At 42.9% G+C, this 18,838-nt stretch overlaps 1 protein-coding gene and 1 long non-coding RNA gene across 2 annotated transcripts in view; one reads left to right on the top strand and one right to left on the bottom strand.

Moving 5' to 3' along the window:
* The window catches only part of LOC141766586 (uncharacterized), a 49,213-nt gene extending 31,661 nt beyond the window's left edge, over positions 1–17,552 (top strand). Inside the window, exons 3-5 of the long non-coding RNA XR_012593656.1 lie at positions 4,333–4,589; positions 4,743–4,849; positions 17,400–17,552. This is a non-coding gene — a long non-coding RNA (uncharacterized LOC141766586). The remainder of the gene's footprint in view (positions 1–4,332; positions 4,590–4,742; positions 4,850–17,399) is intronic.
* LOC141766581 (hyaluronidase-like) lies at positions 4,905–17,386 on the bottom strand. The gene is made up of 4 exons (XM_074633544.1): positions 17,255–17,386; positions 9,861–10,829; positions 9,364–9,453; positions 4,905–8,544 (listed from the first exon to the last, which is right to left on the bottom strand). The coding sequence occupies exons 2-4, from the start codon at positions 10,794–10,796 to the stop codon at positions 8,026–8,028; spliced, it is 1,545 nt and encodes a 514-aa protein (XP_074489645.1). The 5' UTR covers positions 10,797–10,829; positions 17,255–17,386; the 3' UTR covers positions 4,905–8,025.
* Positions 17,553–18,838: the final 1,286 nt, after the last annotated feature.

Raw genomic sequence — 18,838 nt, 5'->3', positions numbered from 1 at the left:
ACCCGTCCATCTAATCTACCTGCCCGCCCTTAGTGGACTCTCACGCTACTAATACTACGTCACTTGCTCCGACCGTCGAATAATGCCGCGGTGGGTTTACATTGGAGTTAGTTGAAAGCTTGGTTTGTCAAATACTATCGCTAAAGGGTGCCTCCGTGTTTCCGATGTCTGAGGGCGCTGCCCGATTGGCGGTATTTGGGAATGAGACCAGGTAGTACACACACACTCACTAATGGACATACTGAACTTTACAAACACACACAACACAAATGTTCAAATAAATGCAAACTCACAGGAAAACACACCTACTGATTTCATAATACCTCTACCCTAGTGTGTGTGTGTGTGTGTGTATGTGTGTGTGTGTAGGAAACCACGTTCCCACAGTGGGTGGTTGGTGGTGTTGTGGGGGGGGGGGGGGGGGGGGGTGTATTTGGATTCCTCTGGCCTGGCGTTGTGATACTGACTGCAGATCCGTTTCCACCACCTCCGTGGATGAAAGCCCCCCACCCCCCCCCCCACACACACACACACACTCCCTCCCCCGTGCACGGAAACCTCAGCGTCCATCAGAGCCTCCTCGCCAACATATGGACTGTGTTATGAAAATGTCTGGGCTCAGACTGCACGGATCCTCCCGCTCGCTTTAATGGCCTCGGCTGTAATGAGGCATCGAGTTGCCCGGGGAGGAAGTGATGGTTCGGGGTCGGTCTACGTTCAATAGATGCTGTATAATGTGGAGGGGTTTCAGGAGATTGTCATCTGTGAAACGTTCATGGCGCCTGCTCCTGCAGGATGGTGGTCGACAGAAATTCAATTTATTCTTAAAAGGACGGAAACTGAAAGCTGGTTTCTGTGGTTGTTGCAGAAGAAGGTTGTCATCCCTTCATCATATGGACTGTTTGAACTGTTGGTTCCCATTTCCTTTAGTTGTTTTAGCGTGTTTACCCACACCTATATTTTTTTAACTCCTGCTGATCATTCAAGTTTTTAGTTTTCCTTTCAGGCAGCCGTTTGTTTCTCTTAATTTCTATGAAAATTATCTTGCAAATGCGTCTGTCTTAACCTTCTGAGGTGGATTTCAGTCCGGCTTGAATGCTTCTTTGATGCATTTTCACTTTGCTTTTTTGAGATTGGATAGCTCTCCAATACACCCAAGACGCATCAAGTGACTGATTGTAAATAGGGTGTAATGTTCTTAATCTTTAGTTTTCCAGCTGGAGGGGAAATGCAAAGAGAAATGTGCAAAATGGACTTTTAGCTTTTGAGTTTAGTTTTTGTGACTATTCAAAAAATAAGAAAACGTAATTAGACTTTAATTATAGAGGTGAAAGATCTGAAAACTATTTTATTTTTGTTACAGAAAGCAATGACAAATCAAAGTTGTCACTTTGATTTGAGGCGTCAGACCAAATCGTTGGTCTGGAGAGCAGAACTTACAAATGAGGTATTTGGTTATTAATTTGGATGACTTGTCCCGACGATTCTGACAGGTTTTTGGTAGTGAGAGGCATTTTACTGTTGATATTTAACCGTGTGGTCAGCTGGCCACTTGCTTATGGAAAGGTGGCTTTTCTTGTTCTTCCGTTTTTCCTCCTCTTCTTCACTCTTATCCTCATGTACAGATTAAAAGAAGTGATATCTCCTCTGCAAAGGTTATAGTCAAGCAGAATAATCATTTGCTGTTTAAAACAACTTCATTCTACCTCTCTGATGTTTTCATCAGACCATCACACACAAGGAAACGGACATAATTTCTCTGACCTTTGACCTCCAGGAACTGAAGCTTAGTATATAGTCTGCAGATATGATGTTAAACAGAGTCCAGTGATCTGCAGGAGTGACAGTCCTGTGGTTTCTTTCTCAGGCTGTGTGTTTTATTGCAGAGTTGCCAGGTTTCCCCGGCACTCATATTATTGTTTCTGATGCCATCTTCGCCCACTGACCTAACTCTGCATTTTATGGTCCTCGAGGAACTTCACAGAGTTGTTGTGTTGATGTAGGATCGGGATCTGAGAGGTCGACTGGATTCAAAATCAACAGCCTGACGCCAGGCTGCTCGGACAGCAGCCATGTTTTTACTGGAGGAGACGACTTCTACTAAATCTGAAGTGATTCTCTCTTACGATACACATTATAAAGTGATTTAATCTTCTTGAGTTTAAAATAAGCTTGTTTTATAACCCTGGTTAAAAAATAACTAACTAAAAAAAGTCGGACCATTTCTGACATTGATCTGACTTTTTGTCCCACATCTCAAGTTCAGTGATATCTGGACTGATTTCCATAAAATGAATCTCATGGTTTAAAGATCGACCTCAGATAACTTCCTGTAGAGTCTCCCGTGGTTTCCTTTATTATTCAAAGGAAAATCTTCTGTCTCATCCTCCGCTGTCTAAAAGCAGTGATTTAATATGTCACTTCCATAAAGTGTGTGGATTGTGAGAGATTGCTGAGGAAGACCGTGGTCTCTGTGGCATTTCAGAATTATCTGTTGACCGAATTTAAAATATTTATCTCAGCAACCTACAGCCATAAAAGTCGTTGGATCCTTTCTTTCTCCTCAGATCGACTCCTTTGTACTTTAATTTTGAAATCCAGGAGGAAATTATGTGTTTTTCCAGAGGGTAAGTCATCAGTCTTTGCTTACAGAGAGCAGGAAGTGGAGCTAGTTTAGATGTTTTTTTTCCATCTGAGGTGGTTTTCCGAGGTGAGACATCCTATCCATCTGGGTCGTCACTGTTTAAACCTCGTTAATTGTTTGTGTACAAAGGTGGTAAATGTTTATCTGCTTCCCGTCCCGGCCTGTAATCAGCAGCAGTAGCAGCAGATGAAGCTGATGGAGAGGCAGCAGAGAGGTTATGAACAGCTGATAGACAGCCAGTCAGAGCTGCAGACTGAAGCTGGCCACTGGTCAGACTCTGAGCTCAGATACTGCTCAATCATTTAAAAGTCTGACCTTTGAGTTTACTTTAACATTTTGGGTCCATTTCATTTGAATAGAGAAAAACCCTTTAAAGCACCAAATTTGAATTAATCCATGGCTGCAAATAGTCCTCAACAAATGCACTATTTCCTCCTGTTTGAGTAACATTTGCTAAAATCTACAGCTGTTTTATGAAGTTAATGAGCCTTTTTTTAATTTAAATATATATGTGTGAGGTGTTTTTAAAGATGTACATCTTCAGTAGGGACCAACGGGCTTGGTGCTGAGAGACACAGAGTAGGGGAAGTCTGAAATTGTTGAGAAACCGACTAACACATTTTTGATTTTGGTCATGGGATTTGTTGACAATAAGAACAATGTAATCATCCTCTGAATGCTCTAGGTCTCTAGCTTGTGGTTGTAAAGTTTCATGAGGCTGTGATTATCCTAGAGGTCACCACATACAGTGAGGTCATGTTTAAAAAAAAATGTTCTCATTACAATGAAATGGTTGCTATGGGGACTAACAACATCACACATGAATACTCAATGGCTCCACAAGAGTCTCAGCTTTACAGTGATACCCAATTTATGTAATTCAAGACTGTTTAGGGACCCCAGTATGCAGAAATATTCAAAAATACTATTTTAGTGTAGGCGAAAATAACACATTTACACTGGATACAAGAAACTGCATGTGTTTTGCCCCAAACTGCATGTGATTATCATAAAGTGGGCATGTCTGTAAAGGGGAGACTCGTTGGTACCCATACATCCCATTTTTATTCAGAGGTCAAGGGACCCCTTTGAAAATGACCATGCCAGTTTTTCCTCGCCAAAATTAAGCGTAACTTTGTAGCCTGATTTAGCTATCTTCATTGGTACCAATGCATTTCTTAGGTTTTTCTAGTTTCACGTGATATCAGTATATTCTTAATACCTTGAAAAGTAAGCCCGCTACAACCTCTGAAATACAGAATAGCGGTTGGGCCCGCTGTCGGGCCATCAGAGTTTTAAGGGGTTAAAGGCTCTGTCCTGTAACTTGCAGATCATTGGTTTGATTTCTTACAAACTGAAAGTGTGAGTTTGAGAGAAAACATAAAATACCAGTTGAGTCTTCGCCAGCTTCAGCGCAGACGAGCTGAACATCCAGAGGAGCTAACTGATGTCTGTGGGTTATACAATTACAGGTGTCTGGTTTCTGTATGTTTAAGACATATTGAATGATGAGCCTCAGGAGTTTATTTTTTTAAGAGGATATAGGATACAGTGTTTGATAAAGTGAACTCCTTAAATGTGGTCGTGTAAAAACAGTGAAGGAAACTAACTGCGTCTTTAAAAAGTCAAACTCTTTTCTGATCTGACTTTCACTGACAACACACTTTTCTTTGTTCTCACGTTCTCAGGTTTGTGTTTAGAAGATGGAGAAGAAAAACAGGAAACTGAGAGGACTGTGAATTACAGATACTGAGGGTGTTTACTTCCTCGGCTGTCAATCATCATAATACGATGATAATAACACCGACAGAGTCACGCTGTCAGAATTACTCGGCTGAGTCTGCCTCGGCTCTGCCAAAGTCACTTTTACTCCTGAAGAGATTTGAAGGCCGGAAAATCTGGTTCAGACATTCATTGTCCACAAAGGATGATCCTAATGACTCTGGTGATCCTCTGACTTTTCATTTAGCACCACCAGAAGCTCAAAATATAAGCTTGCTGAAATCCTCATTGCTTTACTGTATGTCAAGTCGAGTCAATTTTATTCAAGAATCGCTTAATCTCCTCTTCTTTTGCAAATTTGATTCTCTCGCTCCAGAAAAAGATGGTGGCAAGTGGAAAACCCAAACTCCAGGCTTCAAAATGTCCCTGCAGGAACTCGTCAGACTCTACAGATGGATTTTTCTACTGTATTACCACACAATGGTAAAGTAACTTTGAAAAAAAAAAACATGTTAAATGTAATAAATTCACGTGTGCTTCTTTAATTTTCTGCATCTGCTGATTTTCATGGACATGAACTGAAACCAATGACTGCTGGGAAGGGAAGAAATCTAAAAACTGAAGGTTCAAGATGTTTGGGAGGGACAAGTGAGCTCTGGGTGTGATTATTTGTCTTTATTTCAAAAACTACAAAGCCAGGAGTGAATGAATGTTCCTCCTGAGTGGACCTGACAGTTTCCACTCAGTGTTTGGCGGTTCGTCAGTTGCTGAATACCACTAACAGTTGCTTTACTGTGTTTTTGCTGGAAGAACTCTCTATTTTTTTTATCCATTATTAAATATTCTGAGTCACAGTGTTTTATCAGAAGGTGATTTACAGAACAGGAAATTAAAGACAGTCTTTTGCTTTTTGGAGTAGTAAAGTAATATTTATTCCAAGATGGACAACGGGTCTGAAAAGTGAAGCAAATGCTGAAGTGCCTTAAACCTGCATTCTTTCTAACAGCCAGCAGGGGGCGACTCCTCTGGTTGCTAAAAGAAGTCTGATTGTATAGAAGTCTATGAGAAAATGAGCCTACTTCTCACTTGATTTATTACTTCAGTAAACATTGTAAATATGAGTTTATGGTCTCAATCGCTAGTTTCAAGTCTTCATCAATACAGCATGATGTTCATTTAGTAAATTATGGTCCCATTTAGAGTCAGATAGACCATAAAGCAGGGGATGCTTTAGGGCGGGGCTACCTTGTGATTGACAGGTCGCTACCACGACGTTGTCCAGTCTGGGAGTTGTCCGTGTTTTCGTCTTACAACTTTAACCCTTTCACAGTGTGTTTTTACTTCATCAAAGTTAATTTAGCATTCGGTTGTACTTAGCTCCACCCTCTCGTGTCACTTCTGGTTTCAAAAAACCATGATGGCGACGGCCAAAAACAAAAGATGCCGACGTACAAAATTAACCAAGGAGGTCCCTTACGGTACCCCGGTTGTGTTTCATGGCTAGTAGATGGGGCGGCACCCCCCTTGACTTTATCATTATAATTTTTATAATTATTATTATACTATTTTTGTTCCTTGCTTCTTTACTTATTTAGTTATTTCCTTTCCTATGCTTTTCCCTTAGTTAACTACCTAAAAAAAACATGCCTGCAGATACTCTTTGCTGTATAAACAGAACCTTGTAACACATGGTTAACATTGTGAAATGGTGGCGGTTAGGTTTAGGCAACAAAACCACTTGGTTAAGGTTAGAAAAAACATCATGGTTTGGCTTAGAATAAGTATGCTTGTTACGTAAGCTACGTCGCCGCTCCCCTGAGTGGAAGTCTTTTGTTTCCACCACCACTCTCTCCCTTAGAGGACTTTCTCTCTCTTTATATTACGTCTGTTACACTGAGCGTTAATGTGGATGTGGATGAGTTTACACTGGAGTTAGTTCAAAGCCCGGTATATCCCAAACAGACGCTAAAGGCTGCCTCGTGCGTTGGTATGATGACGTCGAGGGCCACTGCCCAAGCGTCTGAATTTGAACCCCTGGGAGCGAGACCAAGCTGTTCTTCAGTTAAATGAGATACAGGATTACAAAACTGTAAATCTTCCACCCATCACCTACCGGGCTCAGTTATAACTACAGATTCATATATACATCTTATTTATTAATATAAACATTGATAACATGCAGCTCTGTGATCCTCCTGCAGCAGCAGATTAGTGCTGAAACTCTAAAGCTGCTGTTAAAGTGGAGCCGGTAAAGACCTTAATTTATAACCAGCTGACTTCAACACTTTGTGTAATCCTCACTTTACTCTGTTTTGACATTTTCTTCATGAATCATGAACCTCCAGTTGCAACAGAAGCTTCTCCTCCCTCCTCTCGTCACCCAAAACAGTCGTTTGACACTCGGCCATCCCTCCCGTTCCCGTGGGACAAACATAGCCTATTGTTAAACTGTTTGGTCATGTGACCCGTCCCGCCGCAGCTCACTGTGACTCATTTGACTGACTACACCGCCGCCACCCAACTACAGCTTCACTCAGCAGGCTGAGGAAGAGCTGGCTGTGATGTCAGCCTCATTACAGTCATTATCCCAAGTTAAATAAATGTCTGCGACTGTAAACTGACTGAACTATCTTCTTGGATTTTGTTGATTTATCAATTGTTTTTTGAGGGTCTTTGTAGAAGATTAATGTTTATTTTGTCCTCCTGCTGGAGAAAATGAACTAGTCTTCTAGGTTTTTCTGCAAACGAGTCAGCTTACATATAAATGATAAGAAAACTGGTACAAAAGAAAGTGATTAGTTCTGTCTGCAACTGGCTAAAACACAATTTGCTGGTTGCCAAAGATGTTTTTGCAGCAGTTGGTCCAAAGAATAAAGACATTTCCCTCCCAAATTAGTAGTATTTTCTGTCTAATTTATAAGGGACTTGTAATGTTTTATACTTCTGGTTAATATAATCCAATCAATCTTATTTCCACATATATATTTTGTATATACAGTTCCCTTTGTTAACACCTTATTTTGAAAATCAGACGTAGTCACACGTATATACTTCCTCTAACATCTCCAAGGTGGTCGCTAGCTCTCCCGTCAGCTCCGTTCTCTTTATAAATCCATGGTCAGCTCCATCGGGGCCGTTTCAATGCATTTAACATAAATGTCAGTATATGGGTGCTCTACAGTTGTAGCGTCGGCCCATTTGACCACGGAGATGAGAGTGACGGCTGGCTTGACCGCATGTTACCGCGATACGATAACGTTTCCTGTCCATGACCAAGTTAGCCTGCAGCTTTAGCCATGATGTCTAGCTCTGCTTTTCCTGCAATCTGTGAAACCCAAAATGTGAGGGTGCAGGTTATATCCACGCAGACCCTCCGCTATTTTCTGCTCTGTCGTATCTGCCGATTTCTGCTTGCTACGGCCTGCTGGTTACTGTTTGTTTTAAGTGACGGATACAGAACGGATATGACTACAACAATAAAGGCGGTAACTTCCTTCTAGCGAATCGATTTTTTTCCCACCCCTATAAGACACATTAGATTAAATAAATCCAGCTACTGAGAACAGATTGTATTTGTTGATATTTGTAGAGAGAAGTTAAAGGTTTTCCTATTCATTTCAATACAGTTTTCTTGTGGACGTTAGAGGAACTGCAGCGGATCACACTTCAGGTCTGGCTAATACTGTATCAAGTATCAGACACTTGATAATCAGACAGAGTCCCAGGAACAGGATGATACACAGACAGGAGAAATGAAAGGATAGGAGGAACAGGATATCTCCCAGCAGGCTGTTCTCCCGGGGGTGAGGCAGAGGGAAGGCGGGCTGAGGTGGCGGAGGAGGAGGAGGAGGAGGTGGAGCCTGGGGCATCTCGCAGTAAACACCTGTCCAGCCCTGGTAGCACTGGCAGGTGAACTTGTGCTTCATGTCCAGGATGTCGTGGTTGTTGAGGTGGCCGCTGACGTGGAAGCGGGGTCCCCTGCTGGGCACCGGGTTGCGGTGGATGTGGAAGAAGCGCGGGTTCAGGTGCAGGTAAGCACCCGAGTCCAGGCTCTTGCGGACGCACCTGCCGTTCTTCTTGCAAAGCGCTTTGCTGCACAGCTTGGCAGCGGAGGTGACGTTGATTACATAATGTCCCAGCGGACCGTCGATGTACTTCTTCACCGTCAGGCAGTTCCTCTGGAGGAGGCAGGACACAAAAGAAAAAGAAAAAGTTCAAAAACGTGAAATATGAATTCTGTTCAAATAAGAGAGGAGGTTAGGATTGTGGACAGGTTCCAGGACTTCACAGTGATACGTAACATTTTTACAAGAGTTTGATGACCATGGAAGTTGAAGTTTTCTCCTCAGTGATGATTACATGACAGCTTCTTCTTCTCCCAGATTTACAGCTGACTCTGCTGTAAACAGGATGTAAAACAATCCACAGACACCAGCAGAAATCCTGAACCACTTTCACACATAAATCAGATGTTTTGTCTCCTGGTTTTTGGCTGTCGGAGTTTGGTCAGAAAAATTAAATCACCATTTTTGGAAACATCCGGTTCTGGAGGAGAGAATAATGACTTCAGAAATTATGAAGCCTTGTTTTATGCACAGTTTCTGTCATTAAAGGTTCTAAATTTGATATCCAGAACATTAATATAGCAGTAAACAACTATTTGTAATTTAAAGATATAGTGGAGTAATATCTACCTGAGCAGAGAATTAAGTCTCTCTCCCTCTGTCTGTGTTGTATCAGAGTTTCTCCGCGCTTTGTTGATATAGCCGGGCCGGCCGCGCCTGCTTTTAGTGCATGTTCGTGCATGTGAGCGTGTCGCTCAAAGGTCACAAAATGTGTTTGGCCAGAACTCAAACATTCATGCTAATTATGACAATTTCACACAAATGTCTGTCTATGACATTTTGGACAGACGGATGTAAACTGCAACTTGACTGGTTGGTGGAGGCATACAACCACAAGGCGGTAAATCTAGTTTGTTTAGTTTTTACCATTACCTGTGTTCGTGCATACTCTGATGATCCCCAGAGGACGACACCCGATGCTCCCAAGACAGCGCTCTCCCCGATGGTGTGAATCAGGTCGCTCTGAAACAGAATGACAGGGGCCTTTTTAGCCTAGTAAACACCTGAATCCAACTATAACTGTCTAGTTTTCATTGCCTTTTATGGCACTTGCAGAAATCCAAATGATTTCCTTCCACTTCTTCATAATCTACAAATGCTCTCATGGACACAAACATATTGAGAAGTTTCCGGAAAGCATCTTTAAGGGCGATGCTCAACTATACTGAGGTTGCTATAAAGAGAACGACACAACAATATTCACACAAACAGCCACACCAGGGACAGACAAGCAACCATCATGACAGAAAGATCAAGTTCAAATTTGAATCGTAAAGGTTTGCGATTATTTTGTTTTGTTCAGGTGATTGACTCAGCAAATTTAGTATTTTTCTGCTTATTTAAGAAACACTTTCAACTGAAAATCTAACCTCTGAAAGAACCACAAATGTGTAGGCGTAGAAAGGTCTGGAGTAGACGAACACTGGTAATGTGAAGTCTGTACGGGCGATGGACGCGATCCTCATGGCTTCCTTGACCCGATAGTGGACGAACTTGACAGTGTTGGAGGAGGACTTGAGCTCGTAGTCCAGGTAGATGGACGGGAAGAGGGCCGTGCTCTCCTTCCAAAGCCACATCAGGTGGTCGTTGCGTACGTGCTCAACGTTGGGGCATTCGCCGGTGTACCTTTGCGGGTGCTCCTTATACCCGTAGTTGTAGCAGTCTGGGAACAGGTAAAACCCCCACAGCCCGTCCGGCCTGCGACCTTCAGCCAGGGCCAAGGTCAGGTTCATGAAGGTCTGCCCAGCCCTCTCAAAACCTTCCTTCGCTTCCTTCTCCACTTTGCTCTCCGGCCAGTTCGGGTGAAGTTTCCGGATCTGTTCCTTTGACTTGTTGCGGTAGATGTCCTTGGAGCCCCAGTTTCGGACCCACTGAGGCCTCCAGTTCTCCCAGTCGATAACACCCAGGCCTCGAAAATCCTTGTGGGGGATTAGCTTGTCGATGTCTGCCCGGGCCTTGCTCAGGTGTTTGGAGATGCTCTGGTTCTGCGGAAGCCCACCGTTGATAGGGACTCCGGAGTTGGAGTAGTATGGGTAGTATCCCAAGTGGCTGTGGTAGAATATGGTGACGTTTGGTCCGCTTAGGGTTTCGTTGAGGTTCGCTACGATGTCGAAAACGCTGAGGTCCAGGTCCACCTTGAATCGAAGGCGGCAGGACTCAGTGGGAGCGTTCCACACTACAACAAAAGGTCGGTGAGGGATCAGAGGTGCCCGGGTCGGCTTCATCTGGTCGCCCAGAACTTGGAGCTTTACCCCAACACCAACCCACAGGGCCAGTGCCAGGAGACGGAGCCCCATCAGCGCCATGGCCCCCGATTCCTCATGGAGCAATTAGTGGTCCTGCACAGGCAGAGGAGAGAAAATAAACACATTATGAGCTTCAGTGAGCAGAGATAATCAGCCAGGCCTGTGAGAGGACACAATGAGTGATGATCAATGAAGTGAATGCTCCAAATTCCACAACACAACAAAACACAATGCTCCCCTGTTCTCAGGAGGAGCAGGACTGTGATGAAAAGGATGCAGGTTCAAATCCCAAAGCAGCAGATACAGAGTGGACAGGGAGAGCTATCAGGATAAGCTCTCCCCTCTCACTTACTTTTCATCATTTAACACCCATTAAAACATTAACCAGTGACTAAAGGCCCAGACATACCAACCATGTTTTCCTCACTTTTGTTTCTCTTCTCGTGGACTGATTTGTTTAAGCTGAACAGCCAATCAGAGTGATTTCTCTTACCGACGGGCGCCGCCGCCGATTCAACATGCTGAATCTGCCGAAAATACTCCAATATGGGCAGTCTAGCGCCGATGGTGCGGGACGCACCGCAAAAACTAGACCAACAGATGCTCACCGACGGCCCCGAACTGTCCGACGACCGACCGTCAACTTGGTATGTCAGAGCATTAAGGGATGCTTTCTCCACAGTCAGCTGGTCCTACCGCAGGACTGAATTCATAGATTCTTACTGATTTAAATCATTAGAAACGTCAGAGAGATATAATGCTGCTTTGGTGAAGAACCCATCTACTGCAGCTATTAAGGTTTTATGGGAGAAATGTGCACGTCTCAGCTTTTCTGGTGGAAGAGAAGAAATTCAGAATGTTGACGTCATCTTCTTACATAGAAATAGACGGAAATACAGCAATGAAAATGTTGACAAAATGGATGACATGTTTGGTGCTACACAAGTTGTTGTCAGTCAACTTATAGAAATAACTCTTAAATAGGGCTGCCAATTGATTAAAATATTTAATTGTGATTAATTGCATGATTGTCCATAGTTAATCGCAATTAACTGCAAATTAATTTATCTGTTCATAATGTAATATAATAATGAGATTTGTCAAGTATTTAATACTCTTATCAACATGGGAGTGGACAAATATGCTTCTTTATGCAAATGTATGTATATATTTATTATTGGAAATCAATTAACAACACAAAACAATGACAAATATTGTCCGGAAACCCTCACAGGTACTGCATTTAGCATAAATAATATGCTCAAATCATAACATGGCAAACTGCAGCCCAACAGGCAACAACAGCTGTCAGTGTGTCAGTGTGCTGACTTGACTATGACTTGCCCCAAACTGCATGTGATTATCATAAAGTGGGCATGTCTGTAAAGGGGAGACTCGTGGGTACCCATAGAACCCATTTACATTCACATATCTTGAGGTCAGAGGTCAAGGGACCCCTTTGAAAATGGCCAAGCCAGTTTTTCCTCGCAAAAATGCAGCCTAAGTTTGGATTGTTATTTAGCCTCCTTTTTGAGTATGACATGGCTGGTATCAGTGAATTCCTTAGGTTTTCTATTTTCAAATGATGCCAGTATCTCCCCCTTAACTTTAAAACTGAGACCGCTACAACCTAAAAATCACAAGTTCCGTTAGCGGCGTTAAAACAAATTTGTGTTAACGCGTTATTATCGCATTAACTCTGACAGCCCTACTCTTAAATCAACATATTTCTTAAAATGACATAAGAAAACGTTAACTGCTTCTAACAATTGCTATCAGACCGCAATTACCCAGATGTTTGTCTGATTATTGGGGTAACTGTTGCAGTTATTTCTCCATTAATTGTACTTTTATTCAGGAACCACAACTACAAAGCTTAAAAACCCATTCTGTATAGGCCTATACTCAGTTACACATTGAGAAATACATGGTTGGTCTCTTTGTGGCTCGGCTTTTTATTTTCTTCTCCGTCATTCCTCTGAAACGGTTCCCTCCAGCTCTTTATATAAGAGCCCAATCTAATTGCTGTTGGCGCCCCCTCATATGCAAGTAATTCATATTTCAGTTTTTCCAAAGTCGGGGGAGTTAGGGGGGGGGGGGCATCGTGACCCCACTCTTGGGAAACATGGCCACCGAGGTTGCCTCCAAGGACGCCACGGAAAATCTCCCATCATTCTGTTTGTGGGATTGTAACCAGAGCAGCAGAGCAGGAAACCAGCGGTGGGCTGAGGCTTCTCCGATCATTTCAACTTTTCATTCATCTGAGGAGGCGCTGGCCTGGAGCTGATGTTTTCTGCTGGATTTAATGGCACGAGAACTTTATGATCGCAGTAATGTCGGATGTGGATCAGCGAGTACAGAGATGGAGGAGAAGACGGGGGAAGAAAGAGAGTTATAGTCACAAATAAATTGTCAAAATGTTTCCTTCAAAACACTTTAAGAAGGCTGTAATTTATCAGAAAGTTTCCTCATGTCCAGCTCAGCTTAGGAAAGCATTTCTACAGGCTCGCACCAGTTTTGTAATCCTCCCAGCTGGATGGGTTTTCTGGTGAAGCTGATCCAAGAAAAACAGAGTGCGGTGAAGCCACTCAGGCTGTCCTCCAAACCACCAAAAGGCCTGGAAACACGGCAACTCCAGACCACAAGAAAGACCCCCCAAACACAGAGTCTGAGTCCAAACTGACACAGGAGATTCAGTTTGATGTTTTGTCTCAGACAGACGCAACGAAACAGCAAAAAGCAGCTGAACTCAACTAATTGGATCCAGATGAAGACGAGGGGTAAACTGTCAGTGTGAGCCAACCCTCATGATGTTTAACCACGCTGCTGGCACGGCTCTACAGATGGCAATGTCAGTCGGTCGGTCCACCACTTTGGTCCAGACTGGAATCATAACTACTGGATGGATTTCCATGATATTTAGTTCAGATATTCATGGTCTTTAGAGGATGAATTGTAATAACTTTGCTGATCCCTTAACTTTTCTTCCAGCACCATCATCAGGTCAACATTTTATTTTGTTCATTACTTTGGTTTATGACCAAATACTTGCAAAAAAGTAATGACATTTCCATCCATTGCCTCTGCTCTACTTTGTGTTTAGAGCTAGTCAGCTAATGTTAGCATGCTAACACAACTAACGAGGATTGTCCATGGATGGACCACGCTAAAGAACCTGGTACACCTGCCACAATCTGTGGTTTTACTCGCAGGGGCAAGGTAAATCAAATTTTTCACATCAAGTTCATCCTTGGTAAACTTGATGCGAACACTCACACTATGGACCAATAGCAAGCACACACGTGCCCGTGCTAACATGCACGCACCATAGGCGTTTTCATCAGGATCAGGACGGCTAACTTGGCGCACCTGTGGCGCTGCGTATTTGAGCACAGGGTGAGGTCAGAAAGAAGGCATTATTATAGGGGGCGCATTAGAGGCTGTGACAATCATGACTTATCACATTCACCACTTTCACCCCCTTTAATCACAGGGCTATCCCCCTTTGTGATGCACTGACAGTTCGGGAGTCCTGTAAAGAGTTTTCCTCAGAGGAAACTTATTGTTGTCCGGGACTACGGAAATTTTTTTTAAACTTTCGTTTTGAACCCGAACCATCTCTATCACATCAAAATGTGTTTACTCCCCCTTGGCATTTTGTTCTTAGGATTGTACATCATTTTCATTTTCATTCTTACTGAAGAGGGGAAAAACCTAGCGAGCTTGTGTCAGCTGGATTGTTATCTGTGGCTTTTCGGCAGCGGTATGTGGAGATGTGGAGATGTTGTTTTCGGGGTCTCAGGCTGGTCTGGATGAGTCTGAGCGAGTGTGTTTGATTCAGGACCAGCTCGTACAGTGTAATCTGGAAAATATGAAGCCAGCCTTGAATTAGCATTTAATGATCCAGCGTTAATGTTAACAACCAGAGACAGAGTGACTGTCGTTATCCAGCAACACCACACATCGTGTGTGTGTGTGTGTGTGTGTGTTGGGGGTGCTTTAAAACCACAGAAAGTCTGAGTCAGACTGCTGATTCGACTCCCAACATAGATTATGTGTGTGTGGAGTTACAAATGTGTCTACAAGACTAGTGTGTGTGTGTGTGTTTGTGTGTATGTGTGTGTGTAAAAGAGATGGCTGTGAATTAAGGCCAGATTCAACACGTTATTCTCCAGACTCGAGGTCTTCATTGACCTGATCCATAACGGACCCTTAACAGATAATCAAAGCTGATCTAAACTGCGGTGGAGCTGAATAGATCCATGATGTTCCACCAATTAACCAGCAGCCGCGGTGGAAAACAGCAGCAATGCATGTCATTTTTTCTGCACTTTACTCTCCGTCTGCCTCCAAAAACATATTTTTCTCCTTTGATGATGACGACGACACACAATGTGATCCAACACGTTCTCATCCCAACTCGCTTTGTCACACCCCTCGGTGCCACTTTTTCCGTCGCACTAAACACATGTCTTTATCGACCCCTTGGCGCCGCTTTTTGGTCGCAGTAAACACGTGCTTAATGTTGTGAATTAAACAAAAACAGGCAACAAAACCACTTAGTTAGGTTTAGGGAAAAAAACTATGGTTGGGCTTTAAACTACTACATTTGTACGGTGAAAATATAACTTGACGTTGTGAACATGGGACAAGAACAATCAGCTGATTGCAACGTGAAAGTGAAACGTAAAACACGGGACACAAACAGCGGTCTCCTGGATGAAAGCCTTGTGTTTGTTGAACCCATCCACCTCCTGTGTCTCCTTCGCTCTTTAAATTGTCACCACAGTCAATCCCGGCACACTTTCCCTAAGTGCTCTAAGAATAGCTAAATTATCAGAATGTTATTCTTTCCAGCACTTTCGTACTAGATAAGAGAGTTTGTGTCACTCATCCATAAACACAGATAAATTGTACAATTGTAACTCAACTTTAAGCCTCAGTCTGCTTCAAACAAAACGCTTTATCACTCTCTCACACGCTGATTATATCTGGTTCATTTCCAGGTTTCAGTGGAGTCTTGATTATGTTCACGTGTGGTTTTCAGACTGCGGTCTCTCTGCTGCAGTTTCCAGATGTGAATTTATGGTTTTATTAACACCAGGTCTCAGACACTTCTCTGCTGCAATAACGACAAGCTGCGTTTAACATTTTACTTTCACGGTTTTGTCATTAAGTCCGTCTGTCCACCCAGATGTCTATTCTTTATATCCCTCTGGAACACGCAGTGTCTCTAACGTTACTGTTCAGTTGGTTGTATTGAAGTGATTAGGAAAACCCACAAACTGTTCTCAAAAATATAAAACAAAATATTAAGCAAAAGTAGATCATCTCTTTTCTCGTGAATGTTTGAGTGCAGCTTTTTTCTAATCACTGTTTGATTCTCAGCAGTTAATTTTACCTTTTCTAGCAAACCGTTCTCAATGCCAACTCGTCACATACCGCAGTTTGGACAGTATTTGTAGCGTCCCTCGGCATCGGAAACAGACGCACGGAGGCACCATTTAGCGACAGTGTGTGACGAACCAGGCTTTCAACTAACCCACCCGCAGCATTCTTCGACGGTCGGAGCAAGTGACATAGTATTAATAGTGTGAGAGTCCATTAAGAGTCGGTAGGAGGGGAGGTGGATGGTTCAAACAGCATGGTGATTTATTCTGTCACGTCACTCGTTAGTCAGTGAAGTTAACATCAACCAAGACCGTTTTCTAACCCGAACTAAGTGGTTGTGTTGCCTAAACCTAACTTCCTGGGAAAACGGAAATTTATTTTGAAAGGACACGCCGCCCCAGTCCGTCCAAAAGTAACGCAAGAGGGGTATGTCAGTCTCCGATGCCGAGGGGCACTGACCAAGCGGCGGTGTTTGACGAGTTAGGAGTGAGAATGTGTCATCCTTCAAACAGCAATTGTCCAATCATAGCTTAGCAACCGTAACTAGGCACAGCAGGTGTGTCAAGCTTTGGATTTCTCTACATGCTGAAATGGTGTGCATGGCGTATGCATGAGAACGATACTCGGTATCTCAAATACAAGGGCGGAAGTTTAAACTGTGTGATTATCTGCTCTAATGTAAATGGCAAATGTTAGCATGTCTGGCTAAGGACTTGAGAGCCAAGATGCTGGTATTTCAGAGTTTAGAGTAAACTAGTTTTCCTCTGCAACACATGAACAATGCTGCTCCATTATTTCCATGTCCTCTGCATGGATCATTAACTGCTGAGGATGCAGATAAGCTTTAGCCTTGCAGCATCATATTACATATCGTATGTACCCATCGTGTGCATAATTGAGACCATTGTACTGTGTTGAGTTCTTAGTTTTAAGATGAAGCTAGAAACATGAAAATATCAGCTGCAGACAGCATTTTCAACCAACTCACTGAGTGTTAGTGTTAGCGTTAGCTTACTGAGGTGATCCTGTGACATTAACTGTTACCAAGTCCACCACTTATTGTTTGATGAGAGAAAAAACACTTAATAAGATGAAATAAAAACAGTTTTATGATAAAGATAACGTACCTTTGCGTCCCTGCAGACTGCGCCGAGGATCAAGGCCTCCTGTTGGATGATTTCTTCGTCTCTTGTGTTTTAAACCTCAGATACAGAAGTCGTCCATCTGATAAGCTGCTGAATTGTCTCTCTGTCCCCCTGTTGTCTCTCTCAGGTCCCTGGCTGCTCTCCGGGCAGAGATGCCCCACTATTGTTGGTTTGGCCCCTCCTCATCTGTGCCCAACAGGACTCTCAATTACTGGACCAAACAGCAGATTAAGTCCTACACAGTGAACAGAAGCAGAACTACAATTATGTGGGTATAATTTAGAAAAGAGTTTTTTTCTTGACTTTAGACGTTGACATCTCCACCTCCCTTCGTTCTTTTGCAAAACTGCGAAGATAGCCCTTACCAATCACTTATGAGTCCTTATGAGGGATGAGTCCTAGCAATGAACATGATTTAAATGCTAATGCTAGTATGGCAACATACTAACAATGACAATGCTAACATGGAGATGTTTAGCAGATATAATGTCTAACATGATCACTATCTGAGTTTATTACACGGCTTTGTTGAATACTCGATTCTGATTGGTGAAGCACGTAACTACGGCCCTGATTCCCAACACCGTGGTGACCCTGGGAAAGGTGTTGATCGCCAGTCAAATTTTTCACACCCGTCTGTCTCCTTCCAGCTGAGAAAACATTATTATTAGTATTATTCAGACTGTCAGAGACTCAAGAGAAACAACTGAGCAGATGGTAAAGAAATCCCTTCAAACGTTTTTTGCCCTCAGTGGGTTCAAAGAGTGAACCCGGTGCAAGACGCAGAAAAGTTCAGCCCTGTTCATTTTCAATGGGAGGCAAGTCAAACGTCTCTCAATGCGTTGTGAGATAGCGGCGACACAGGACTGAACAGCTACACACAAAAAGAGAGTTTTTGGTCGAAAGTTGAAAAATGTTAATAATATAAATAAAATGGCAAAGGAAGGAAGTTTCATAGTGATTTGCAGAGAACTGACAGAAACGGCTGTGGATACATGTTTGTAATGAGAGGATCATTATTGTAGTTTCTGAGATCCCTCCTTTGTGTCTAATGCCTCCAAAACTACATATACAAACAAAAAGGAAATGCTATTTGGCACAAAGTCACGTAGATTGTCTCAGGGCGACCTCCTATATGGTCTAAGCCTTAACCCAGGCCTGGATTGTCTGAGAAAGTTGTAGGTTGTTTATTGACATACTGTGTGCTAGAGAGCGAGCTACTCGCTATCTAACGAGCACTTTGATAGCGACAAGTGAGAAGGGGCGTTGATTTGTTCACTTTACCGTAACGTTAAAGACCCACTGAAGGCGACGCAACACAAAGTTCGCCCCCATTAATTTTCAATGAGACACTAGCGAATCACTTCGCCAGGCATTGTGGGATTCAAGTCATAGTCAAGTCAGCACACTGACACACTGACAGCTGATGTTGCCTGTTGGGCTGCAGTTTGCCATGTTATGATTTGAGCATTTTTTTTTATGCTAAATGCAGTACCTGTGAGGGTTTCTGTACAATATTTGTCATTGTTTTGTGTTGCTAATTGATTTCCAATAATAAATATAGAC

This window comes from Sebastes fasciatus, chromosome 4, assembly GCF_043250625.1.
Source record: "Sebastes fasciatus isolate fSebFas1 chromosome 4, fSebFas1.pri, whole genome shotgun sequence".
Taxonomy (NCBI): Eukaryota; Metazoa; Chordata; class Actinopteri; order Perciformes; family Sebastidae; genus Sebastes; species Sebastes fasciatus.
The sequence above is the reverse complement of the archived record's forward strand: the minus strand, read 5'-3'. Positions and strand labels throughout refer to the sequence as shown.

Bases quoted from the DNA above. Each gene is read 5' to 3' on its own strand.
- LOC141766581 (XM_074633544.1), bottom strand. From the start codon at position 10,796: ATGGCGCTGATGGGGCTCCGTCTCCTGGCACTGGCCCTGTGGGTTGGT. The intron at 9,454-9,860 runs GTTAGATTTTCA...ATTCTGTTTCAG, and splicing joins CATTTGTGGTTCTTTCAGAG to AGCGACCTGATTCACACCAT. The intron at 8,545-9,363 runs GTAATGGTAAAA...TGCCTCCTCCAG, and splicing joins CAGAGTATGCACGAACACAG to AGGAACTGCCTGACGGTGAA.